The 27,181-nt window shown below is 50.9% G+C and overlaps 1 protein-coding gene across 9 annotated transcripts in view; it reads left to right on the top strand.

The window, feature by feature from the left end:
* Positions 1–27,181, top strand: part of EXD3 (exonuclease 3'-5' domain containing 3) — a 178,792-nt gene that overhangs the window by 81,433 nt on the left and 70,178 nt on the right. For 5 of the 9 annotated variants that reach the window (XM_086858795.1, XM_086858796.1, XM_086858797.1 and 2 more), the window contains 7 exons: positions 4–217; positions 1,138–1,247; positions 2,337–2,532; positions 3,736–3,902; positions 6,078–6,248; positions 11,596–11,649; positions 13,259–13,390. In XM_086858795.1, the coding sequence (XP_086714921.1) occupies positions 4–217; positions 1,138–1,247; positions 2,337–2,532; positions 3,736–3,902; positions 6,078–6,248; positions 11,596–11,649; positions 13,259–13,390 (1,044 nt within the window). Of the gene's footprint in view, positions 1–3; positions 218–1,137; positions 1,248–2,336; positions 2,533–3,735; positions 3,903–6,077; positions 6,249–11,595; positions 11,650–13,258; positions 13,391–13,514; positions 13,936–27,181 lie in introns of those variants that run through there. The other 4 variants (XM_086858800.1, XM_086858801.1, XM_086858803.1 and 1 more) reach the window with 1 other exon arrangement.

Raw genomic sequence — 27,181 nt, 5'->3', positions numbered from 1 at the left:
CAGCCTGGGCAGGTCGTTGGTGTGGACATGGAGTGGAAGCCGTCCTTTGGCATGCTGGGGAAGCCCCGTGTTGCCCTCCTGCAACTGGCACTGGAGGATGAGGTGTTCCTGCTGGACCTGCCACGGCTCCTTGAGCAAGCTGAGGCTGAGGGGCAGAAGGAGAAGCTCCCCCATTTCATCCAGATGCTCTATTCAGATGCAGCCATCACTAAACTAGGTAACACCCCTCTCTCCTCCCCACCTCAGGGTTTCACACATCCTGTTTTGTCAAATTTGTCATTTCTCAATCATCTTGGTGTTATTCCCTAAATCCACTTGCCATGGAACCAGCTTTTGTAACCCTGAGTTCAGGCACTGCCAGGCCAGGAAGCAGTGACTGGGAATGGTAGAATTACAGGATCAGAGAACCACAGAATCCCCTGAGCTGGAAGTGACCCCCAGGATCACCCAGCCCAGCTCCCAGCCCTGCCCAGACCCCCCAACATCCCAGCCTGGGCATCCCTGGAGCTCTGGCAGCCTCGGGGCCGTGCCCATTCCCTGGGGAGCCTGGGCAGTGCCAGCAGCCTCTGGGGGAAGAACCTTGCCCTGCTCTGCAGCCTGAGCCTGGCCTGGCCCAGCTCCAGCTGTTATATCTCCCCATTCCAGCTCAGATCCAAGATTCCTGATTGGACTTGCACTCTCAGACTTGGGATTGTCCTAGCTCTGTACTAATCCCCAGCTGCCACCCAACCTGCAGTGCTTCAGGTAACTCTGGTGTGCAGAGCTGTCAGGATGTGCTGTCCCTGTCCCAGAGCTGCTGTGCTGGACACCAGAGATCTCTGAATTACCCTACATGGTTTTTGGAGGCTTTTATCAGGAGCTGCCTGGATTTCAAGGGCAAATTCATAAATAACTTCCCAAAATTTTAAATAAGTTTATCTTAAACTCAGCATTTTTCATCCATCTTTCTCCTTGGATCTTCTGGAGTGTCTCTTTGGAACAGAGAGACAGGAGTCAGTCTTGTTCCCTGTTTGAACCGTGTTCCCACCAATGCTTATAAATATTTTGTCAGCATTTTGACCCTGACCTAGAAGAAGCTGCAGTGCATTAACTGTAATTTGAGTTTTCCTACCTGTTTGGGGGTTTTTTTGTCTCTAGGTTATGGGATGTCTGGAGACTTCAGCAGCCTTGCAGCCACATGTTCTGCTCTGGGAGACACGGAGAAGCAAATGCAGGGAGTGGTGGATCTCCTTGCACTGCACCAACAAGTAAGGATGAGCACATGGAGATGTGGGAGATGTGCTGGTGGATCGCTGTCCTGGATCCACAGCACTGGCTTGCACAGTCTGTTTGCACCCAGGATTGGCAGGGAGATGGCTGCATGAATAAAGAGACCATTTCCTCTAGAGGATTGGAGGTGTTGGGATTCTCTACAGGAAGAAGTATTTTGTTTTCATCAATTAAAAAGTTAAAGCTTATGATACTGACAGCTTTTTCATAGACTTTATAAAAGCTGTGAAAAGCTCTTGGACACCCAGCTCCATTCAGCCAGGACAAGGTTTCTGAGCACAAGTTACACACACTTAGGAAGAGGAAGTTCTTGTAGAAATTCTGCTACTCCAAGGTCATGCATTATTGAAGCAGATATGATGGAGTTAATGATTTGTACAGAACTCTGATGTTCCTGGGGGGCTGCTGGTGGGTTCAGCACAGGAATTTCTGCTCAGCTGAAGCACAGCTGTCCCTGGGTTTGCACACAGGAGCTCTCAGCAGTCTGCAAAAATGTTCAGCACAACCATTTTAATGGGTAAAACGTCCAGAGTGTGTGTGAGGCTGTGGGTTGAGGTGAAGCAGGTCTTTGGGATTGATAGCATGACCTGGGAAGTGCTGCAGGGGCTGACACAGCTGCCAACAGCCACTGCCTCAGTTTTAGTGAGAAAGGGCAGCTGCAGGGAGGGCTCTGCTGCCCAGGGTGTCACAGAAATGCCTTTTCCCACCGGGACTGGGAGGAGAAAGGTGCAGAAGTGGATGCCCAGCAGCCTCCAGCATGGGGAGCACCCTGCAGACCCCTAAGGAGCCTCATCCCGTCCCTGCTGCTCTGCTGCAGGGCTCTACAAGAATGCCCTTTTGCCCTTTTGCCCTTCCCTGGCTATGGAAGAGATTTCTCTCCAGAAGTGTGTTTGTTAAATAACCCAATGCCATGTTTGTCTCGTGCCATCCCAGCCCTTGTGTGAGGACTGGGGTTCGGTTTGCCAGGCACGAGGTGGATGTGATGGGGCTGTGCCTGGCCCCAGCTGGAGCAGGAGGTGCTTTGGGAGCTGCTCCATAACCAGGTGGTCTCTGTCTTGTTTCCTCAGCTGCAGCGGGGGAAGGACGGCCAGAAGGTGGATGGACTGTCCCCAGAGCACAGCCACAAGCAGAGAGGGCTCAGGCAGCCGGAGAAGGGGCTCAGCCTCCTGGTGCAGCACGTGCTGGGGAAGCCTCTGGATAAAACAGAGCAGCTTTCCAACTGGGAGAAGCGGCCGCTGCGGGAGGAGCAGATCCTCTATGCAGGTCTGGCCCTGGCTGCTGCAGCTGCCCAGGCTGGGCTTGGCTGCTCTGTCCCAGGAAAGCTGTTAAGCAGCAGAGGAAGAAAATGGCTTTGCAGATTAGTTCCTGTTCAGAGGAGTCAGCACATGTTTTGTTTGTCCTTTCGAGGACACGACTTTAATGGTTGAAGTTTAAACTGTCCAGTGATTCATTATTTCCCTTAGGAAGGAATTCCTGTGCTTTGCAGATTTTGTCTGATGAAACATCACCTCAGTGGAAACTCATCTCAGTAACTGAAAGGAGGAAAGTCCACTTCCTTCTGCCTCATTTCACAGCCTTCCTGGGAAACAAATGCTGTGTTCATTTGTCACAGTGAGGTGCTTGCTAGAGCTGGGTTTGGAACAGGTAGATGTGGTGTCAGAAACTGCAGCACGGACTCAGGGCTGTTGGAGGGACCCACAGAGTTTATTGCTGATTACCCCAGGGTCAGAAGTCTGGGTCTGAATCCTTTCCTGGTGCATCAAAGGACAGCTTGCTGATGCAAACCAGCCCTTTGTTAAATTCGACTGTCCTTGAAGCCTGACACAGTTCTCACAAAGGTTAATCACTGGGACTAGTCAGACTGGCTGGGAGAGTTCTCCCATTGCCATTGCAGGGAGCAGCAGCACAGGGCAGTGAGTGTGGGCAGGTGAGATCAGATATTGCATCTCCTGCTCAGATATTGCATCTCCTGCCCAGATATTACATCTCCTGCTCAGATATTGCATCTCCTGCTCAGATATTGCATCTCCTGCTCAGATATTCCATCTCCTGCTCAGATATTGCATCTCCTGCTCAGATATTGCATCTCCTGCCCAGATACTGCATCTCCTGGGGAGCTTCCCTTCCCCTCGAGAGGTGTGATAAGAAGCTGTGGGCAGTGCTGAGGAGCAGGGCCTGGCTGGAGCACCTGGGGTGGTTGGAAGAGCCACAATGCAGTTTGCATTGGATTATTGGCTTAGAGTGGGGATGGCAGAGCCTGTCTTCAGGAGCTCCTGCCTTGACCCCCTGACTGTGGGTTCTGCTGTGATGAGTCAGTCCTGGGGCTGAGGGCATGACCTGAGGGATTGCAGCTTCACAGTTGTTCACAGTGGCTTTTACAAAGGTGGGGGCTCTTCCTTGCCTCAGGAAAGCCTCTGGTTTACTTTAGGATGAGTTGAGTTGATGCTCACATTCTCTGCCCTGCAGCCTCAGATGCCTACTGCTTGCTGGAGATCTACAAGAGGCTCTGCAAGGACCCCAAGAGCTTCGGTCTGGGTTCAGACCTGGCAGAAAGTCTGGTGAGAAAACAGAGCAAAAAACCCAAGGCAAAGAAGCAGCTGAATAAACAAGAGGCACCGTCACCTTCTGGGCAGGTTTGTAAACATCTTTAAAGAGCTGCTTGTTGCTCAAGACCCCTGGAAATCGCACGCTGCTGCTCTCAGTGATGCCATTCGCTGTGCACCGCTGTTCTCAGACTCTTGCAGCAAACATCCTCCTCACCCCTCCCTCCAGGGACACTCTGCTCTCTCCTTGGCCTGCCTGGCTCCAGCTCTCCCTGCACTTGGAGGTTCATTTCTCTTTGCACAGTGTGGGTGCAGATCTGTGAGCCTTGCTCGTGGAAATGCTCCTTCCACATTTTGGGTTTGGATTCTGTGGCCAAGGTTTCAAAACTCTTCCTTCTTTGCTTTTGCTTTTCACTGAGCTTCCACACCTTGCTCTCACACTGGGAATATCTCCTTTATTGTGTCTGGAGTAGAAGTCTGCAAAGTTAAAAGCAAATGATCCATCAAAAATGCCTTTCTGCTGAAGGCTTGTCTCTGCCTCCCTGCCCACCACCACATTCCATGAGAGGCCTCTTCCAGGAGTTTGTGTTGTGCCAGAGCCTCAAAACTCCACCAGAGCTGTGGGACTCTGCTTAAGTATCTTGGAATGTGAGTGGTGCCTCTCAGTTTTACATTTAAAAGGGAACCATCCAGTGGTTTGTGCACCTATGGAAACCTTGGCACAAATCCCATTTTGTTACTGCCTGAGAAGACTCACCGTGTGTGTCTGTGCATCCTGAGGAGCCCCAGGTGTGTGTGGAGCTCCAGAAACCAGTGTGCCTTCCATGGCTGGGCTGAGATGCTGCTGGCTGTGCCCACCTGTGTGGAAATCTGCAGCATCCCTTGGCCTTCAGCAAGCAGGAAAACACAGATCTGCTCCCTGTGCAGCTCATGGGAATGTTGTGTGTTACAGCAGAGCTGGGTGGCTGCTGCAGAGGGGGAAAAGTGAGCACTTCAGGCTTCAATCACCTTGGAAACCCAAGGGTCATCTTTGTGTTCTGAACAGTCAAATTCATCAGCTGAGAAGCCTTTGGTAAAACCTGGGCTGGGACACCAAGAAAAGCAGAGCTCTCCTGACTGCATCCTGCAGGACTCCAAGCTCTCTTTCCCAGTGTTTCTGAAGTGGGGCTCATGACTCTGTTCTGTATAAGCTTTTTGCTCTGCTGGCATGAAATGTGAGAGAAAAGCTCTGTATGACAGTGCTGGCCACTGGATGAACACTGGCAGGAGCTGAGAGCCAGCTGCAGCTCCTGCACATCTGTTTGAGCAGCAGCAGCAGCAGCAGCAGCAGCAGCCAGGGGTAGTGTCTCCAACTGCCTCAGCTGCAGGGGACAGCTCGATCCCTTGTCACCGTGCTCTGGTGTCACAGCTGCCTCCAGCAGGACCCTGCAGGAGCTGCTGACAGCCCAGGGTGAAGGAGGCAGCTGTTGGGAGCTGCAGCATCACACCAGTGCTGCTCCTGGAGCTGAGCTGGTTCCCATGGAGAGCCCAGGTGGAGCTGCCTGGTGTGCCACAGCGTTCCCAGAGCTGATCTGCGGTGCTGGCTCCCTGCAGAGCTGCTGGCAGTGTCCTTCAGTCATCCCAGCTGATCCAAGTTCCTGGAGTCAAAAGCTGGACATTGAAAGTTCCTTAATAACTTCCCTTCTCCATGAATTTAGCTATTGTACTTCTGGGAGCCTCCCAAAGCCAAAGTCCTCCGAGTGCAGGAACTCCCCCAGCAGCAGACATTTGAAATAAAACAAACAGAATTCAGTCTCTGCCTATTTTTAACCTTGCAAAGATAACAGAGTTGACGTGGTTGCTTTGTCTACCTGTTTCTCCCTCTGTCTGTCCCAAACCATAGCTTTGGCACATATTTAATTGCAGACTGATTTAGGGGAGCAGCAGCCTTGCCTGTGTTCCTGTGACTTGCTGAGGATGAGTGTGTGTGCAGAGCACTGGAGGCCAGGCTGGCACTCTCCAGGAAAGGCTGCAGGGTCAGCTGGGCAGGGAGAGAATGGTGAACTGAGAATCAGCCCCATCATGTTCTGCCCCTGCCCAGGTGGTGATGGCTGTGGGAGGGATGGGAAGGAGGATCTGGAGGTGCTGCAGAGCAGGGGCAGTGGTGACACAGGTGGAAGGAGGCGGCTGGATGTGCTGTGGTGGCTGAGCAAATGCAGGGAGGAAAAACACAAATGTACTGGGAATCAGCCTTCTGCTCCTCATGGATCTCCTGCCTTTCTCCAGGAATGCCCAGGAGCCAGAACGGAGCCCTCACACCCCCCTGCCCCCATCTCACCCCAGGAGTTCAGTGTGGTCTGTGACAACATGCTGCAGGGGCTGGGGCGCTACCTGCGCTGCCTGGGCGTGGATGTCCGGCTGCTGGACAATGAGGATGACCACAGGAAAGCTGCTGAGGTGAGTCCACAGCTCCCATCTCCATGAGGATGTGATGGAGCTTTCTAGGAAGCTGCTCAGGCTGCAGGAGCTGCCCTGTGGGTCCCTCCATCCATCCCTGTCCCAGCTCTTGGGGTCACCCCGAGCTCTGGCAGCTGGAATCAGCTGGTCCCAGTGTGTGGCCTTGGTTCTCCACTTCCAGGAGAGAGGAGGGGAACAGAGGCTGCTGTGATCTCACTCTGACATGTGTCTGCTTGTGTCATTGGCAGCTGGGGCAGCTCAAGTCATGAGCAGAACACAAGTGAGGGTAAAGATCACAGAATCACAGAATGGTTTGGTTTGGCTTGGCTTGGAAGAGACCTTAAAGATCATCTCCAACCCCCCAAGATCTCCAGACTAACTCTGCCCTGGCATAATTTCAGGCCATTCCCTCAGGTCCTGTCCCTGGTCACAAAGAGCAGAGATCAGTGTGTGCCCCTCCTTTTCCTCTCACCAGGAAGTTGTAGCTGCAGTGAGGTCTCCCCTCAGTCTCCTTCTCTTCCAAGTGTCCTCAGCCACTTCTCATACAGCTTCCCCTGAAGGCCCTTCACCATCTTTATTGCCTTCCTTTGGACACTCTCCAATATCTTTCATAATTGCGGTGCCCAAAAATGCCCTCAGGGCTTGAGGTGAGGCCACCCCAGGCCAGAGCAGAGACAATCCCCTCCCTTGACCAGCTGGCGATGCTGGGTCCTGATGCCCCCAGAACACAGATGTCCCTCCTGGCTCCAGGGCACTGCTGACTGACATTCCTGTCAACCAGGACCCCCAGGTCCCCTCCTGTGGCACTGCTCTCTAGCATCTCATGTTCCAGTCTGTTTTTGTATCTCGGGCTGCCCCATCCCAAGTGCAGAATCTGGCATTTTCCTTTGTAGAACTTCATATGGTTGGTAATTGCCAAGTTCTCTAAATTGTCCAGGTCTCCCCGCAGAGCCTCCCTCCCTCTGAGGGAGCCAGCAGAGATATCCAGCCCACACAGTGTGTGCTATCAAATGTGTGTGGATCAGCCAGCCTGGTGTGCAGGATGTTTCCTCTTCAGATGTCTGCTTGGTCTGAATGTGGGGCAGGCTCTAACTTCTGCAGAAATAATTAATATCTCCTCCCTGCCAAACTTGCACAAGTTATTTAAACAAGCTGGTTCTCAGTGCCTCCCCCCAGAGCCCCGTCTCCACTTCTCATCCCCATCCCTTATCGTGCCACGGACAGGATGTTTGACATTGCTTTCTCTATGGTGACCAGACAAACATCCTTTCACTATCAAAAGCCCTTGGAGTGTTACTGCATTGCAGAGCCTTTGATCTGGGCTTGGATAATCAAAGATAAAAATAAACTCCTCCCACCCTGTTTTATATCTGGCTGGTCCTGATTGAATCAAAGCTGAATGTTGAGCACCCTAAGCCCCAAAACTTGGAAATGTTATTGCAAAGGCCAGCAGAGGGTTTGGATCCTGAGTACAAGACAGTTGGTTTGGGTGTTGTCCCAGCACACAGCAGTGTCAAACTGGTGTCACTAGGAACACCTAAGAGTGCACAGCTTTAGTGTTGCTCATTGTCTGAGCAGCCTGACCCAGCTGAAGGTGTCCCTGCTCTCTGCAGGGCAGTTGGAACAAGATGACATTTTAAAGATCCCTTCTAAACCAAACTATTCTATGATTCCATCTTGTCTTCTGCAAACTTCTCTCTGCTGAGGATCTTAAACCTATCTTTGGAGTTTTCCAGACAACTGGAAAGAGATGGAAAAGTGGATGTTCCTATCTTCCCCACAAAGCAGTGGGATCCTTCCCAGTTAACCTTACAGGATGACCCAGGAGCCCGAGTGGCTGCAGTAGATCCTGCAGTGCTGTACCTCAGGGCTAGAGCAAAAGTTTTTAAGAAAATGCTGGTAGTCTCTCAGGTTTCTAATAAGAGATGCAGTAGAATCTCAAAGCTGCTTCAGTTGAGTTCTGGATTGGTTTACTTAATTTTGTTAATGGACTTTGCTCTTGGTCTTTAAAATCATGCTCATCTCTAAGGATAATCTGATGCTCAGGCAAACCTGGTATCTTTTGAAGTATGCTAATAACCAGAAGGCAGGTAAAACTGGCTTCCTGAGGCTCCCATGCCATGGAAGGTTCCCTTGCAAGGTTACACCTACCCTCTAAACCTGCAAGTCACAGAGGAGGGCCAGGCTGGATGGATCTCAGGAGCCAGATAGAGCACCCAGATCTAAATTGTCCTCGACTGAATTGGAGCCAGGTGACACAAAGGGGATTTTAATCCTGCAGTGAGCAGTTCTTCACCTAATGGGGGAATCTAATCTCGGATCTTGTCTCAGCTTTGACTGGATTTTTCCATATTTTTGATGTAGATGACATTCTCCAGGTTTGCTGATCTTTTCAGTCTGCTGGGGATCTAAATTCACAGAGGACAGATGAAGACCTGTGTTGCTTTTAAGATCAAGAGTTGGCTTTTGATGTTTGGTCAGCAGGAGGGGAAGGTCTTTCATTGGAAACCTGGATACAGATGGGTCTGCACAGGGAAATAAAACTGGAACCGTGTGATAACTCTGTGTGATTTATACTTTTCAGGAATGCTGAAGAGAATTGAGGGTTGCAGTACTGGGAGGGCTGGACTGAGAGTGCTCAGAGCTGTTAAACTCTTGGTTTGCTGTCTCTTTTAAAAGTGCCTGGGATTGCAGGGAGGAGCTCTGGGTTTGGACTAGGTTTTGTGATCCCCTTCTCTAGCAGATCCTTGTCTGGGTGCTTTCCAGCACATATCCTGGGCAGACACTTTCTGTCCACTCTCTTTTGGTCTGAAGCAGGGCCCAGGCTCAGGATCCCTTCCAGGGGACACAGCTTTTCCTGGACTGCAGTTTGGCTCTTCAAGGACACGTGGCATTGCCCAACACGTGTCTTGCACAGACTTAGCAAAGCTTAACTTACAAATCCACAGCCTTGTGCTGCTGGTTTTTGGAACCTCCTTTGGCCTTGGTCCAGGATGCTTTAGGTTGTCACAAATTGTCCTTCTGCTGGTGCTGGCTTGGAAACACAGGGCTGTCTCTGCCCTCTGTCCTCAGACATTGCCCCTGCAGGTCTCTCTGACAGCAGCACCTGTGGACTCATTCATTTCTGCAGGATGGGAGCTGGCTGAACAGACAGGCATGTTAAGGGCTGATCAGTAATTCCAACAGCTTAGGGAGTGCTTTCTATCCAGAAGGTCTGAGCCTTTTCCAGAGGAAGTTGATTTTATCTTTGTAATAGATTGTGAAACTGAGGCCAATGCCCTCTCTGCAGCACTTGGGCTGGAGCACAGGTCCCTGACACCCAAGCCAAGATGCTGTCCTGGGTGTTCTTTTCCTCTCTTTTGCATGTCTGACCACACATCCCCCCCATGGTCCCAGTGCTGCCTTCCCTTGTTGCTTTTGGAGGAAAAGAAGGAATTGTGCCCTTTTCTCCAGTGCATACCCTCTGTGGTCTGTCAGATGTGTGGTATCACATGGCCTTTCTGGCTCCTTGTGCTTCTCCCAGTCATTGTTCCAGGGGCAGAAAAACATGCTGGAAGAGTTACTGCTTTTCCCTTTTTATTTGATGTTCTTTGCCTGTCTCTGCAGAGCCATTTAGATAAGGGGATTTATCAAGCTTGAACTAATTAACCCTGGATGCAGAAAATCAGAATGGAGTGTTCCAGCTGTGAAATCCTCAGATTTACCCTGAAGCAAACATGGGTCTGGAGGAATTTCACATCCCTTTTCCCTTGTCAGCAAATCCCTGTGGTGACCTTTTGCTTTACCAGGCTTTTTTTGCCGTGCCAGACTTGCCTCAGTAACGTGCCACAAGGTGCTGTGGTGACTGCTCAGCAGCAGGACTGCATGGGGTGTCTGTGCTGCCCCTTGAAGGCAGAGGTTCTTAGAGATTTTTCCTTTATTGAGAGAGGGGGTTGATTTTGAAAGAAAAACCAGTAATTTTGCCTGTAGAAAGATGCTTTAGAAGTTGCTGCCAATCGCTTTCTCAGTGCAGAACTTTCAGCCAAAGAGTGACTTCACAACTAAAGGAGGGAAGCAGACACCTGAAAGCTCAGGAAGAGGGAAAAAGGGAAAAACCAGGTTGTTTTGCTGCCTGCACAGGGCCTTCAGAGCCTCCTCCCCCTTGTTTTGTGCTGCCACAGGTCCAGTGAGTCCTGTGGGAATGACTGCCCAAGACAGAGTTTAAAAGTCGTGCTTGGTCTGTCTGGTGCTCCCTGGCTGTGCTCACTGGTGTCTCTCTGGGAAGTGCAGCAGGACTCTGATCCCAAATGTGTCTCCCTGCCAAGGGTAGAGAGGGATCTAGAGAGAGCTGCTGCAGTCTGAGCCAGATGAGAGACCTCCATGACACACATCTGGAGTCAGTGAAAAACATCAGGGCTTCCAACAGAATCCAAGCCAGAGGAGAGGAATAACATCATGCCTGCTTCAAAGCACTGATCTCTTGTCAGCAGGATCAGAGCTGAGTCCTGGTTCACATGGGAATCCTTGGGAATCCTCCTGCTGCTGCAGCCATGAGGCTCTGTCCCTCCTCCAGGAGGGCGAGGGGTGGGAGGGAGGAGTGTCATTCAGTCATGTGAAGGAGGCTCAGTCACACTTCCACCCTTGCAGCTCCAGATTTGGTGTCTCCCTCTGGTACCGACCCCTCTGCAGAGTGCCCAGCCCCGTGTGAAGGTCAGCAGGGCAGGTGATGAGTTCCCTGATAACTCAACACAGACACTTGAAGGACCAGACCTCTGACAAAAGCTCAGGATTCAGGTCAGGTGGTGATAAACTCCAAGGCACAGGTTCCCTACAGCCTGGAGAGGTGCATAATTCCTGTGTTGGGTTACCAGGACAATAACACCCTCCTTCTCTAAGGAGCATGTTTTGTTAAGGGTATGAAGTTTGCAGATACATTTCATGGTACATTTTTATTCTGGAATAACCTGCTTAGGTTTTTTTCTTTTTTCCCCTGTGCAGCAGAACTGTTTCCTTCTTTGTGACCCAGATTGGGGAAACAGAAATAGTCTGGGTTAAGGGGAAAAAAAGAAAGGATTGCTTTTGGATAGGATTGTTTCAAGGTGGAAGGGTTCCCTGGGCCATCTGTGGTACAGGTGCACCAGCAGCTTGCTCCAGCACATGGGAGACGAGGCAGGGATTGACAGGGAGGGGACGAGGGGTGAGCCTTGAGCTGCTGCTGCTGTCAGGAACTCTTGGCCAGGTGTGGACTGACACTGAGAGAAACACCCAATATCTCCAGTTCACCTTCTTTCTTCTGTGACTGCAAATAAAGCTTGAACTCAGTGTAACTTCAGCCCCTGCTCATTTGGACTTTTACTGTATTTTCCAGATTGCCCGACAGGAAGGAAGAGTCATTCTGACCTCTGGACTCCCATATCAGACTGTGAGTGCTCCAAGCTGCTGTGTCCATGGCGGGGTCTGGGGTGTGCAGGGGAGACAGGAGCAAAAGCCAGATGTGAATGCAATAGCTGGCTTGGATTTTTCATGTTTTCTCCACTAAATGCTACAGTTAGGGTCTGCAGAGGTTTGCTGTTTTCAACCACCAAGGCTCAGGGTGAAATGCTGTTTTATACTTGCTCTCATTCCTGCATCAGTGGAGAGATGGATTGCTCTCCATGGGGATGGGGGTGGAAGTCAAGGCAAGCAGTGCAGAACAGTTTCTGTCTGGCCCCACTGGCAGGTGAAAGGCAGCTCAATTCCTGTGCTTTTTATCCCAGAGATTCTTGCTTGCTGCCTGGCTCCACTCTGAGATTTTCAGCCCTCAGGGACATTTCTTCAGGCTTGGAAGGGAGAGATTGGAAGGCCCCAAGCATGGATCTGGTGAAAGCTGGAGAGGTTTTGTGTAGCTGTAGATAAACAGAAAAGCCAAAGCAGAGCCCAGCCTTGCCCTCAGCACCAGCTGTTCAGAGCTGTTCACAGACACGCTTCAAAATGCAGTGCTGAACCTGCCAAGTCACTGCTTGCAATGCTGTCATGTCCTGCTGCAGCTCCTTCGCAGATTTTTACTGCCCAAAAATCCATTTGGGAGAGTGAAACCGTTCTGGATGAGCCAGAGCTCTGTTCACATGAGCCAGGGTACAGGACTTCTTTGTCACAAACTGTCAGCACAAAATCTCCCAGCTACTCAGGCAGCCAGTCAGAATATTTGCAGAGTAGGGGTTGCTGATTTCCTATGGAAAATCTGGTTGTGGAATAAAAGTCCCCCCATAGTGAGACACTGTGAGGCAGGTGCAGCCACCCTGCAGGTTCCTTGAGCCTACAGCTGGTGGAATAGGGAATCCAACATCCAGCATCATCGTGTTTGGCTGAGCTCTAACTTCAAAGAACTGTGTAGGAATTGCAAAAGGAAAACAACTGCTTCCAAGGTACAATACTCCTGGGAAATGTCTGGTTCCCTCAGTTCCCTTGCCCTTGGATGCTCCACAAGGACAGGATGGCTCTGCCAGGCTCCATCACTGGTGTGGAGCTGAGTCCACTCTTGTGAGTCCTTAGCATGGAAGTGCAGATGTGTCTGGGACTTCCCAGTGCTCATTCCCAGATGCAGACTCCTCTGCAGAGTGTGGAACAAACACTGAGGGACTGCTCACATCAACCCCTTATCAGGGGTTTCATTCAACGTCCCCTTGTCCATCAGGGAACTCCAGGTGAAATGTTTGTGTGAATCAGAGGGGTAGAAGTGGTCACTGGACGTTGTTTCCTTCACTGTGCTTTGGCACACTCTGTGGGATCTGGCCAAGTTTCAGCAGAAGCTTTCTGGGATTGAATTCAGTTCCCTTCTGCTGCCCCTGTCAGCACCACCTCACCAAATCATGAGTTGATGGGACTTGGCTGTATTCTATAGAACAGAATCATGGAATTGTTAAGGTTGGAAAAGACCTCAAGTCCAGCTGGAAATCCAGTGCCACCACAGTGGTCCCCACTAAACCACATCTCCAAATGCCACATCCAGACAACTCCTGACACTGAGCCTCACTGGTGTCTCTGGTTTGCAGCTGCGCTCACAGGTGGGAGAAGGAAGGTGTTTCTCTGTCAACTGCTCCGAGAAGGCAAAGGAACAGGCGCTGCAGGTGCTGAAACACTTCAACGTGCAGGTGTCCCTGGGTGACATCTTCAGCCGCTGCCAGGTAGGACAGGGCTGGCTCCAGCCCCGGCTCCCGCTCGCTCAGCGCTCCCTGCGCTGCCTCGCTGTTCTGGGCCTTGCACTTGGGGTCTCCTTGGTTCCCAAGAACTCTGCTTGAACTTTGGCAGCACCTGGCAAAGCCGTGAGAAGTTCTGAGAGCAGTCACATCCGTCACAGTGCTGGGGTTCAGTCAGAGGATCAGAGGCTCTGCATCTGCAGCTTTGCTAGAAACTCGCCTGTTTTTCTGATTTTTGGTACTTGGCATGTGTTTTGGCATCAATTGTCATGGTTAGACTCTCTTTGTTGCTGTGTTCTCTGTCTAGGACACATGCTGTTTTAATTATAAACCATGTTTAATTATGGCTCTGTGATTCTGTTAACACTTAATTACTTTAATAGGAGGATTTTTTCATAGGACTTCTTTTTTTTTTTTTTTCAGAAGCTATTAGGTTAATTCATGTCCATGCTAGTTGATTACTCCAGATTATGTTTGGCACTGGGTATCTGTAGATTACTGTTAAGAATAAATTTTAATTGTGTTAGCTCAAATCACCATCTCTTCCAATTTCACTCTTGTATTTGTTAGAGCAACACGCCGAAACCTATCCCTTCCCAAACTGCAATATAAACCAACAGGGAACTTCAACATCTCTCACCTTATCAGTGTTTCAAAGAGAGAAAAAGAAGCAAGTTGGTTAAAAAATCAGCTTTTTCTTAGGGATAAACAAGCCAGTGAGGCTGGCTCGGTGCCTCATGGTGCAGATCTGGGGTCTCTTGGCCCTGTGGAATTGCAGTGGTGTAGGAGCAGACACAGCAGACAGCGTGTCCTGCACCTCTGTTTATATCTGCTGTCAGATGTTGAAACTGGATCTGTAACTCACAGAGCAAATGAGAGTTGTCCAGCTGGGCAGGTTGGCTGTGAGAGGAGACTGAAACTCCCTGCAGGTCGGGTCCACAGAACAGGGGTTCATGTTACTGCAGGATAAATGGATATATTCAGCTATGGGAGACAGCCTTCAGTCCTGTGGTTTTATTGTCCCAGAACAGATTGCAGTTGTTATACATACATATATTTATAGTGGCAAGCTGGCTTCTTGGCTGTTTAAAACAAACCTTTAAAAAACCTCGTGGATTCTCTGATTCCCTGACATCTCATAAAATAGCAGTGTTCCTCCTGATGGTTGTTGAAATACCACAAAAATAAGCACACACACACAAAACCATGAGGAAACTCTGTCCTCTCTAATAAATGCACAAGACTGTGCAGCAGATGATGGAAAACTGACCCCTCACCCAGGATCTGGGATCTGGAACTGGTTAACTCCATGGGTTTAGTACATGCTGTCTTAGTTTACAATATAAATAGGGGTAATCAATCTGGCTAGGAATATATACTAAGTGTTCTCTTACTTCCAGGAGAAATGCCTTCCCTGTAAATTGTGGTGGTGGAACAGCTGCATGTTTTATACCCCTCAGCTTGGGAAGATGCTGATTTATCAAACCCCTCCCTGTTGTGAATCGTGTTTATCTTCATTTAAGGCCTTGCCGTTCTGGAGCCGATTTTGCTCAGCTGTCTCTGCAGCCAGCCCAGGTTTGGCTGCCGTGCTGTGATGCTCTGGAGGAGAATCCCAGCTCTCCCAGCTGCATTTCCCAGGGCTGTGTGCGAGGGGAGCCGTGGGCAGCGCAGGGAGTGGGAGCATCCTCCAGCACAGCAGAAAATTGACAGCCACATCAAGAGTGGCGATTTCTGCTCCAGGAGGGTGCCCTGGGCCTCTGTGGCCTACAGAGACCTCAGAAGTTCTTTTGTACGTCCTTCCTAAAACATCCTCATTCTTTGCAAACCTAATTGGGCTTAATTAGGATGGAGGCCGGATCCTGGAACTGCTGAGCTGTGCTTGCCAGCCTGTGTGTGCTGCTCCAGGGCTGGGTCACAGGCCCTGGGGCTCCCAGCTCTGAGCTCTGGAGCACTTTGCTGAGGGGTGACAGAGTTTTGGCACTGGGGAGCACGGTGGGCACACAGGCAGGAGGAGGAGGAGGAGGAGGGGGAGGATGGGCAGTGGTGATCCATGAGCTGGGCTGAGCTACCTGCACAGGATGGGTTCTCTGTGCCCTCAGCCCTGGCTGTGTGTCACAGGCAGCAATGTGGCATCCTGCCTGCCCCCTCTGTCCATGGACTCGCGGCTTGCTTTGTCTCCTGAGCTTCTGTTCTGGAAATGACTGGAGGGAATATGGCAGCAAACGTTGTCCTAACAATTAATGCGTGTAGTGCAGAGCACGTGGTAAAAGTAGGTCCTGATTCAGTGTTGTACCCAAGACTGCTGGAAAACATGTTTCCTCTGTCAGCTCCCTCAGCAGGGATGGACGGGCTCTCTTTTGCAGATGTAAAGAATGGGCTTGCTCTGTACCCCTGCCAAAACACTGCTGTTTCTTCTGTTAAAACAATGGCCAATAGTGGTACCTCTGTGTGACCTGGAGCAGCAGTGCACAGGGAGTGTCATCCAGGGGCTGCTCAGCACTTCTGCTCCCACCTGTGCTGGGCTCCAGCGTGGTCTCTGCGGTGGGGGAGCTGGTGTGAGGCTCTGCAGCTGGCTTTGGAGGGTCTGTTCATCTGCAGGAGAGCTGGGCTGCCCTTCACTCAGAGGTGTAGCTGCTGCTCGGCTCAGGTCTGGGTCTGAGGCTTCACTGGGGTCCGAGGGAGGAGCGGGCTGGGGCTCCGTGTCCTGTGGAGCTGCTGTGCCACCCCCTCCTCCCCTGGGCCTCCCTTTCCTTTCCCACCCTCTCTTTGACTCGACCCTGTGGCCTTTGAGCTGGCCGGGGCAGGGACCCCACTTAAACAATACCTAACGCAACAGGAGGCTGATCCCAGGTGAGGTTTCAAGGGTTTCCTGCGAGGAAAAATGATTGCAATTATATCCCCTGCAAAAATAAATGTGTGGGGAAGAGAAATCCCAGGCTCCAGCTGCAGTTCGTGCGTCTGAACAGCCCCACATTGATGGGGGGATTATCTGCACATTCAAATAGGTTGTCTCTTGCACTTCACTGAATGCTCTGATCCTAAATAAGCAAATTACATCACCTATTCTGATGTCCTGTTTAACTTATGACCTAAGCCTGAGCACTGCAGGATGTGAGAGATAGCTGCTCAATTTCATTGTCTGGAGATCTGATACATTTTTCTACTTTTTTTGCCCCCCCTTCCCTGCTCTTTCAGTTTCCAAACTACTCACCCCAGCCTTTACAGAGGTGTTAGCATGGGATTAGGAGTAGGCGGGGAGGAGGGGGGAGGAAGAGAGGAAACCACCTTTTTTTTTTTTTTGAAATTAGGTGCAAAAGCATTCTAACAGTTGCAGCAAATGTTTCTGGTTTTTTGTGGTTAAGGTAATGAATTTCACTGCTGCAAAGCTCATCATGTGCAAGCTGATTTACACAGAGGGAACCCAGGATGGAGCAATCCATTTAGCAGGGACAAAGAAAAAATCCTTATGATGAGACGGAAACCCTGTACTTGGGGCACTTTGTGAAACCTTTGAAGCCAGCCTGGGAACTCTGGCAATATTAGTCGATAATTAGTAATATAGATCCCTCAAGCTGTCGTTGAGATTGAAAATGTGCATGTCTCTCATGAGCCTCTGTCACACCAATCTGATCAGCAGGCTTTTTCTTCCTTTTATGTGGGTAGCTCTGTCGGTCCAGACGATGATGAGAACTGCCAGGCATCATCTTTCTCACTCACTTGTGAGCCGAGCAGCTATCTCCTGCTCCAGCGTGCCATGGAACTGGAACCAGGGCAATTTTGCTTTGTGGTCACCTTTCCTGGCCTGAGCAACAGTCATCTTATTCATTTTAAAGCACTAGTTGTTCTTCCCCATGCACAAAGGAAAACCAGTAAGATGTAAAGGCTGCGTATTTCATGAGATGTTTTTGCCACAGCAGACAGCAAGGGGTTGGCCTTGGGCATCACTCAGGACAAAAAGCATCGTCAGCTCCAGTGAGGCTGAGACATCATCAAAGAATTTGAAAATGTCAGTTCTCATAGCCCCTGCTTCAGCTTTTGAGCTGCCTTCCACCGATGCAACATCACGAGCCCTTTCAGCACTGAAATCTCTTTGGAAAGCGCTGCATCACCCTCTAAATGAAGAATGAAGAAGGGTCACGTGTGCTGGATTTCAATGACTTGGGAATGCTGAGAAAGGGAATATTGTTTGGAAACCCTCTGTGGTTTAATAAAAGGTTCATCCATAGGATGCAATTTGTCAGTGCCTACAGGTCAGGGAAAGCTGTGATTAAGAGCATCTGTGGTTTCCCCAGATGTGTGAGTGAGCTGCTTGCTCTGCCCCAGTCACCCAAACCCAGGCTCAGCCCGGTGCCTGCCCATGACGTGGGCTGGAATTTCTTGCTTCAGAGTTCGATTGTTCAACACAAAGGGTGAGGCCCTCTTAATCTTTTTGTTTATCCTAGGTTTGGCAATTCCGATGTAATCTGCAGCCTGTGCTGCAGAGGTTCCAGCCAGGAAGCACAGCTGGTATTATTCTGCCTGGACAGACCCTGCTGGGGGGGCGAACTGCCCTCCAGAGGTGCTTGTCCAGGGCTTGTCCAGGGCTTGTCCAGGGCTTGTCCAGGGCTTATCCAGGGCTGTGGCGAGTGCTCCTCGCTCTGGCACCGCGCCTCGCTCAGAGGGACCGAGCTCTTTGTGTGGAGTGGCTCTACACAGCAGTCACTAAATACCATCAGACTCTGGGATAATTTGTCATGGCAAATTCTGCTTTGCTTGAGTCTCTGGTTGAGATTTTTATTTGCTAATCTCTAATGGTTTATAAATGATAGTGAGAGCTCATAGTGGTCACTGTTACCCACAGGGGGTGGGGACACCCCGAAGCAGCACGAAAATCTCGGAATGCTTTGGGTCAGAACTTTAAAGCTCATCCAGTTCCAACACTGCTGCCATGGGCAGGGACACCTCCCACTGTCCCAGCTGCTCCCAGCCCTGTCCAGCCTGGCCTTGGGCACTGCCAGGGATCCAGGGGCAGCCCCAGCTGCTCCGGGCACCCTGTGCCAGGCACTGCCCACCCTGCCAGGGAACAATTCCTGCCCCAAATCCCATCCAGCCCTGCCCTCTGCCACTGGGAGCCATTCCCTGGCTCCTGTCCCTCCATCCCTTGTCTCCAGTCCCTCTCCAGCTCTCCTGGAGCCCCTTTGGGCACTGGAGATTCCAGTAGACACTGAGCAAGCCCTAACTCGTGGTTGCCTGGCAGGGAGGCAGCACTTTGTCTGTGATGGCTCTGCAACATGATATGTGAGTGCACACAGCACCAGTTCTGTAAAATTCCCAGCCTGGAGCTGGCTTAGCCCTGTGCTGTTTGCCACATAAAACTCAGAGTCCCCCCAAAAAAGGGCTGGACTGGGCCTAATTCTCAGCAGCGAGCCCGGCCGGCACTGCCTGGTTCCCACAGACTGTACACTTCCCTGCCAAGATTTCAGTATCTTCAGAAATTCAGTGGCGCATGAAGGTCACAGCAAGGAGAGAATGACAGCCTGAGAGGTTTTTTTCCCCTTTCAGCAGCTCGGAGCAGACTGTTGTCTCTCTCTCTCATGTTGACTGTTTTCACAGGGTTAGCGTGAAGTTTATGTTTTACACAGCCCAGTGGCAGTCGGAGCTGGGATCAGCTGTGTTTCTTTAAGGAAGACAGTCTCATGTTGCAGACTTTCTTTCTCAGTGTCTGCAAAAGCTCGGTTTCCAGTGAAATTTTCCTTACAGATCTTTGTTTTGAGGTTCTCTTTGTGGATGTATGTGAGACACTGTACCCAAGGTTTCGGTTTGGGTATTTATTTTGGTTCTTTTATTTTCACTTGCAAAGCTGCAGGCGGAAATTAAACTTCAGCAGGGAGGGGGGGAAGCTGTTAATTTTTCAGTGTTATGTATTCCAGTGCTCAAAATGATGATGCCAAATTAGCCATTAGAGGTCAAACCTCAGCTGACAGCAAATGTTTTCTTTTGAGGAAGCCATCCTTATTCCTGGGAACCAGTTTTGTTGTCCTGTGCTAAATGCAAGAAAGGTATGAATGTGTGGTTTTTCCTGGAGGGAAACACTGGCTGGAAGAATGCTGGTTTTAGCCAGTGGAAACAGCACAAGCAAACAACGATTGGCAGTGAAAACAGCACTTGTATTTAGACTAGCATAGAAAAGAAGACACAATGTAGTACAGAGTAAATGTCCTTTTATACAGCCTGTACAAGCCTTTTTCTTCCTCTGGTGGGTTTGGACAGACTAGGAAGTGCAATGGTCAGCAGAGATGCTGGTGCACTGGGAGAAAGTAATGAAGGGTCAGTGGCTGACAGTGATGGAGTGACTGTAAGGAAACAAGGAACTCTCTGGAGAAGGCAGTGACTTTAACTCCCATGTGTCCTGAGGAAACTGTCCCCATGGTTTCTCTCAAATGTCATGAGAAAACAGGAGATTTTTAGCCAATTTAAGTTCCGTTGCTTTCCAGTCCCCTGTGCCTCCTGAGGTCATAGTTCAGTGTACTGACTGTGTCAAGAAGTCAAAAATCCCATGTTTTATGCACTGTGTAGTTTCTCCTCTTTTCTGACATTGGTGCCTTTATCGTGTTCTTTGTTTGTATGTCATGGTGAGGGTGGCTTGGGCAGCCCCCGGTGTTTGAATGGGGATGGGGACTCACCAGAGCAGCACAAAGATCATGGAATGCTTTGGGTGGAAGGGACCTTAAAAGCCCACCCAAGTCCCACAGCTGGATAGTCACAGGGGATGTCAGGAACAAGATCCATCTCAGGTGTACTGATGGTATGGACTGTTCCTCCTCCAGCAGCCCGATCCTGGCTGGCTGCCCTGCAGAGGTGGTGGTGGACCAGTAACCTCTGCAGCTGTTTGACAGTCTCATTCCATGGACTTTAGAGAAGGGGAGATCACTGAGCTTGGTCCTGGCAGGAAGAAATGAGTTGGTGGTTGGAAAGAAGGAAATTTGTGGCAGAAGAGGCAGAAGAGGAATATGGTTCTCTACAAACAAGGTCATGTGAATGGTGACAGCACAGAGTGATTAATGTGCAGGGATAATAGGTCACTGGGGAGTCAGCCTGAGAGCTGAAGACTCTCAAAATATCTGGAACACGGTGGAAAAGAAAGTTAAGAAGATATTTAGTAAAGTTAGGCAGCTCTTGTCTTCTGGCCTGCCTCACTGTCCCACTTCCCTCAGCGTGGCTTTGCACACCCCAGGCACTGTGTGAAGGAGTTGGGCACTCAGAAGCTGTTTGTGTTTCCCTCCAGTGCTGAGGAGCTGAGCCTCATCTCTCAGGACCAAACCCACCCTGTGTTTCCCTCCCTGTGGTGAAGGTTTGAGCCTCATCTCTCAGGCCCAAACCCACCCCGTGTTTCCCTCCCTGCTGAAGGGCTGAGCCCTCATCTCTCAGGCCCAAACCCACCCCGTGTTTCTCTCCTGTGGTGAAGGGCTGAGCCCTCATCTCTCAGGCCCAAACCCACCCCGTGTGTCCCTCCCTGTGGTGAAGATTTGAGCCTCATCTCTCAGGACCAAACCCACCCCGTGTTTCTCTCCTGTGGTGAAGATTTGAGCCTCATCTTTCAGGCCCAAACCCACCCTGTGTTTCCCTCCCTGCTGAAGGGCTGAGCCTCATCAGGCACCCTGAGGCAGGAGCAGCTCCCTCAGCCCAGCCAGCTCCGGCTGCCCGCGGCTGTGGGGCCGTGGGGCCGCTCCTCCCCTGGATCAGCCGCATTTACCGGCATTTACTGGCGGGCTCACATTACCCCAGTGAAAATAATCAGTTATGCAAAGTTACGCTGTTTAGATTGGGTTTCTTCTGTGTGGCCAGCGAGGTGTGAAAGTCAATCTGCGCGGCAAACCCTGCAGGCGCTTTCTCCCTGCTGGCTGGATATGATAGCTCCGGGCCTGGGCTTTTTTGGGGAAAAGCTGTCCCTGGGCTGGGCTCAAAGGGACACAAATCACAGCTGGTTACACTGGGACAGGGCTCCTGGGCCCAACAGGGCTCCTAAACCCGCTGTGACAAAGCCAGCGGGTCCCCTGAGAGGAGGCTGTGAGGTCTGGGGAGCGCTTTGGTCACCTCGGCCACGCTGCTGAGGACAGGCCTGGGCTGCTGACACAACATGCTAGTAATGGTTTTATCATGGAATCACAGAACAATTAAAGTTGGAAAAGTCCTCCAAGATCATCAAATCCAACCATTCCCCCAGCAGTGCCGAGGCCACCATGTCCCCCAGTGCCACGTCCACACAGCTCCTAAATCCCTCTAGGCTGGGCAGCCTGTTCCAACCCCTGACCATTCTGATACCTCATCTGAAACTCCCCACAGCTCCAGGCTGTTACCAGTGCACTCCTGTCTCAGGCCATCATGATGGTCCAGGCAGGAGCAGCAGAGTAATCAGTAAATCCTCACCATTAGGAGGACTTGCTGTCACAGGAGTCTTTTGTGGTACCCCTCTGATACTTTTTCTTACGATCATCTTCCTTTTCACCCCCAAGATATCACAGATTTGGAGTTTAAATGCAGAGAAGTCCCTGTGGATCACCAGCCCCTCCTGATCTCCTGCCTGCAGCCACGGTGTGCCTGTGATCCCTGCCCAGAGAGACCCAGGCTCGCTCCCAGTTTGAGCTGTGGGGACACTGTGGGGACACTGTGGGGACGCTGTGGGGACACTGTGGGGACGCTGTGGGGATGCTGTGGGGATGCTCTGGGGATGCTCTGGGGATGCTGTGTGGAGGCTGCGGGTGGCCAGGCTCAGGCTGCAGCCCTGGGCTGACACTCCAGTGTGGTGTCAATGTGTGGTCGAAGCAGTGGCACCTCACAGTCACTGCTAAAGAGCTTGCCGGCTGCTCCTTGGTGTTCACAAGCCCTGGAGCATCCCAGGGTCCATGAGGGAAGGTTTGAGGGCTGCTGGTTTGCCCAGGTTCTGCAGGCCCGCTGGAACGTCTCATGCATATTTAAATCAGTGCCAATTTATGCTGTCGCTGATCTGTGACTTAGCGCAGTAACATTCATATTCAGCTTTAACGCCAAAAACAGTACTCAGCTGCTTTCTTACTCCTTAATGAAAAGTACCTCTTTAGGACTTCTTTGAAGTCGGAACCCAGAAGATCCCGGCTGTATTTGTCACCATTGTTAGTGCTAGCAGCCCCTCCGGAGGGGCTCTGCGGGGCTGTGTCCATTCAGTGCGGTGGGTGATGACTGCCAGGGGCTGCTGCAGCCTCTCAAAGACCTCCCAGCTTTGCCAGGGGCAGGGTGTCCTTCTCCCGGGCCGGCCGCGGAAGGAATGCACACACTCACATCCTCCTACCTAAGCTCCATCAGCCGAGATGTTTTTTCAGTAGCAAAGAGTCATCCATGCGTGCAGAGCCAGTCGCTTTAGCAGGAGAGATAGCTGTGTCAGTAGAGGACATGGAATAAATAGAGGGAAAAGGTTAGGTGGAAAGATCCCCACTTGTTTGAGGCATTTTTATGTTGTAATGTTGAAAATACCTTTTTGGGAAAATGTGAAAGGTTTAAACTTGAGACAGGGTCTGTGTCAGAGACAGGACAAGACTCGGCCGTCCCCAGGGTGGTGCAGTGATGCTTATGGGTGCACTTAGGAATATGAATGGTCTCGGTGGGCACAGCTCCTACAAGCCATTTGCAGAGGACAGCCAGAAGAGCACTGGATGGTCCCTGAGGGTTTGTTGGAAATGGGACCGGGATGTTTCTGCCAGGATTTCATGAGAGTTTTAAGTCAGTGCAGGCAGCCGGTGCAGCCAGATGGAGCCGGGGCTGTGCTCCCTGCCCAGCCCCTCTCTCACCCCCCTCATTCCAGCACAAGTGCTTGTTTAACTGCAGAATGAGGGAGCTGATCCCTATTGGAGCGAGCCTTTTAAGCTGGTGAATTTTCTCCCAGATCAGCTCCGCAGTGTGTCTCGCTCTGCAGCTGCCCAGATGTGCGGGGAGGGAGGGGAAGGGGCAGGAGGGCTCTGTCTGTGCTGGCTCAGTGCAGGCTCCAGTGCCCCCAGCCCTGCTCCAGCACTGGAGATCAATCCTCAGCCTTGGGGCTGGGGGATCTGCCCTACCCTGGTGATACCCATTCAGTTTGGACCCTCCTGGCAGTTCCAAATCTGATTAGCTGAAATTCGAGCTTCAGCTCAAAGTTAGGTGGGTGCTTATCCCTGTGTCCAGGCACCCCAGGGTGTGGAGCACTGCAGAGCTGGTGTGCCCCTCGCTGCAGCCCTGCATGGCTGAGCACAGCTCACAGCTTCCAAGGGTGTTTCTCCATTATTCCCAGTGAAAAGGGCTCTGCGTGCTTCGCAAATTAATTTCCCAGAGAATATATGAGAATTGGTTCATTGCTTGCACTTGTGCTGCCAAATGTCACTAAATCTTTCCTCCCACTAATGGAGTCCAAATTTTAATATGTTTTCTTAATAAAATCATTTTTATTTTGTTTTGTTTTTTTTAATTGAGGGTAAAGCTGCCCTCTCTGCAAGTGATGCTGTACCTTTAACAGGGCTGCTGCTGTACTGAGCTGTTGAAGCTTCATTTAGCCTGAATGAAAAACTCAATGCATGTTGCTGAAGAGAGGAAACTGGTGGTGGATGATTTACTTGGAATGCCCTACAGCAATGGTGTTATAAGTGAGGAGGGGAAACACCAAGAGCACCGAGATCTGAACCGGAGGAAATGCAGGAAGCCTTAAAGTGACCTTATGCAAATTCCTAATGATGAGACGTAATTGAACTCATTTTTTCCAGAGGTTGTAAAGATCAAAATAACAACAGCCTTGAAATGCAAAGGTCTCTGGATAATGCATGTGAATGTATAGTTGCATACAGCTGAAAACTGCCCTGGTGGGTGTGATCTGTCCCAGACCAGGCTTGCTCCAGAGCATCAGGGCTGCTCTGGGGGCCAAAGGGGTTCCTGGGGTTTCATCCTCCCTCCCACCCCGTGGGACACTGCCTCTGCAAAACAGTTTATTTAAAGCTCTGTGTTTCTGTGCTGGCCCCAGGAAGCCTCAGTGACCCTGGCAAGCCTGGCAGGCCCAGGGAAGTGAGTGGTGGTGGCTGGCAGAGCCACCTGTGAAACTGAGCTGTTGTCCTCAGCCTGGCCCATGGGGTCAGTGCCCCATCCCGCAGACACAGCAACCCCAGGGAGGAGAAACAGAGCCACCCCAGGGGTCACCAGGCTGTGCCCTGCTCCCAGGGTTTGTTCCTGATGGGAAATAATGTGGGCATGTGTCAGAAACTGATCCAGACGCTGTCAAGACCAAATTCCTGTGCTGTTCCTAGAGCTTCAGATTTTTTCCCTCTGTGCTTGCGTTCAGCTCTAGGATTCATCCCCTGAATGGAGACTTTTCACAAGGGCATGTAGTGTTGAAATGATGGGAGATGGCCTCAGGGTTATGGTTAGGTGGGATATTAGGATGGAATTCTTCTCTGTGGGGGTGGGCAGGCCCTGGCACAGGGTGCCCAGAGAAGCTGGGGCTGCCCCTGGATCCCTGGCAGTGCCCAAGGCCAGGACAGGGTTGGGAGGTGGGAGGTGTCCCATGGCAGGGAGTGGAATGAAATGAGCTTTAAGGTCCCTTCCCACCCAAACCAGTCTGGGATTCTCTGGTTCTCCTCCTTCAGATTAATGGATACACGAGGAAGTGTTGATCTGGGGAGAAAAAGCAAATTAGGCACTGCTGTGAAAAATTCTCATCCCTGCTTCTGGTGCCTAAATTCTCTGAGCTCCTGTTTCCAAGGATTGCAGAGTGAGGCACACACATGCACTTCTTGTCTATGAAACACAGGCTGCCAAATTCTTCTGAATTTCATTCCAAGTACCAGATCAATTGATTTATTTCGATTCATAAGCAGCAGTAGAAAGCAGGAGGCTCTGACCCAGTGAATAATGGTGGATGTGGCTGTGAACAGCAGCTAATGAAGATGAAAAACTCCCCTGTCCGAGGAATCCAAACACAGCCTTCCAGTTGGGGCTGCTGGCCCAAGTGCAGCTGTTTGTCTTTGCAGGAATCTGAAGCTGTTGCAGAGCCCAGAGCAGAGGAGGGACAGTGGCTGTGTGTAGCAGGGGTCACTGGTGTGTAGCAGGGGTCACTGGTGTGTAGCAGGGGTCACTGGTGTGTGCAGCTTCCCGGGCAGAGCTGGATCCACGGCGGTGCCACCGCGGCCGGGCCCTGCGGGCACAGCTGGGCTCCCCATCCCCAGCAGAGTGAGACACTCGCTGCCTTCCCTTCCGAGGGAAGCTGAAAAATCCGCTCTGTATTTAAAGTTCCCATGGCTGCAGTTTGAATCTGGCACACAGTTGGCCATGGGGTTATCTGAGGTCATGTACTCAAATAGTTGTAGATAAAACAAGGGCCTGTTTGGATTGGAAATCTCCAGAGGGCTTTTCCTCTGCACGCGGGTAATGATACTGCAGAAGGACAGCAGCCAAAATAAAGATTCGGCTCCGTATGCAGTAGCTCAGTAAAGCAAAATGAGCAATGGAAAAAAAAAAAAGAAAGAAAAAAAAGAAAGAAAAAAATGTTAAAAAGAAGCCTGTTTTCATTACGTTATTTTCTAACTGGCTGTTGGGATGGAGGAGTTGCAGCCAAGGAGAGGGAGTCCTGCAGCAGAGCACCATCCAGGGCTGGGCTCACCCTGCTGCTCTGCCAGGAAATTCCCCGTGGCTGCGGAAAGGCAGCGCTCCCCGGCCGGGCTCTCCACTGGGGACCCTGCCCAGGCTGCCCCAGCACCTGCTCCTCTGCTCCAGACATTACTCCCCAAGCCCTTCCCAGCCAGGGCACTTAGAAAAGGGAGAAGTTAATGGGGTTTGGAAATTAAAGAGGGAATAAGATTCTGTCAGGCTCTTCCACAGGCCCCTGGGCTTTTATGGGAAACCATTTCCTCATGGCTGAGGCAGGCTGAGAGCACAGTGGGACAAGAGCTGTGAGTCTGTCCCTTTCCAAGCTGCTGCTGGAGAACAGCAGATGTGTGCAGCAGTAACAGCAGCTTTGCTCCTTGCTCACTGCCTGCTCCAGCCAGCTTCAGCCTCCCCAGCCTGTTGGCAGGAAAGTAATTGAAATGCAAAAGCAAAATGACAAAGTTGGGAAGGAAATTCGGCCTTTGGGAGCTCTCTGTCTTCCCTGGATGCCGTGGTGATGGATGCTGCTGTAAACACATCACCTAACAGGTAGTGAGGAAGGAAAGATGAGACAGGAATGGGGAGGAAAAGCCAGAGGAGGTGTTCTCCACAGGTCAGAGTGTGCTCAGGGCACCAGGGACACTCAGCAGTCATGCCTCAATAAAGTCTCCTCAGTCTTCTCCAGCCTGAGCACCCCCAGGTCTCCTGGCCTGTTTCCATAACAGAGGGTTTCCAGCCCTCAGAACACCACCAAGGCCTCCTGACTGGTTTCACATCATTCTTATGCTTGAATTTATCAATCAATTTATTGCTGTGTCCTGCCTGGATGAAAACAACTGATAAAAGCAGGTTTCTGGTGCAGGTCCTGAGGTTTACATTCTTCCCAATGCTGTTTCTGCTAGTATATGCTTCAAATGTATATTCACATTCTTTCTGTGAAGCCGGTTTGTTAGGAAGAAGGGAGTCATCAGAAGGTCATGTATTCATCAGCATTCATTTTTAGAAAGGGAATGAGGCTCCATGCTTCTCTTTGGAGCCTTGGTCCTGCTTTTCTCCTTATAGGGAGTATTTATATAAAGGAAACAAGTCTCATTTTTCAGCTTGTGGAGACATGGAGTGCTGTTCCCAACGAGCCCCCATGGCAGTCAGTGCTACCAAGGTTCTGTC

Source organism: Cyanistes caeruleus, chromosome 20 (assembly GCF_971803275.1).
Source record: "Cyanistes caeruleus chromosome 20, bCyaCae1.hap1.1, whole genome shotgun sequence".
NCBI lineage: Eukaryota > Metazoa > Chordata > Aves > Passeriformes > Paridae > Cyanistes > Cyanistes caeruleus.
The sequence above is the reverse complement of the archived record's forward strand: the minus strand, read 5'-3'. Positions and strand labels throughout refer to the sequence as shown.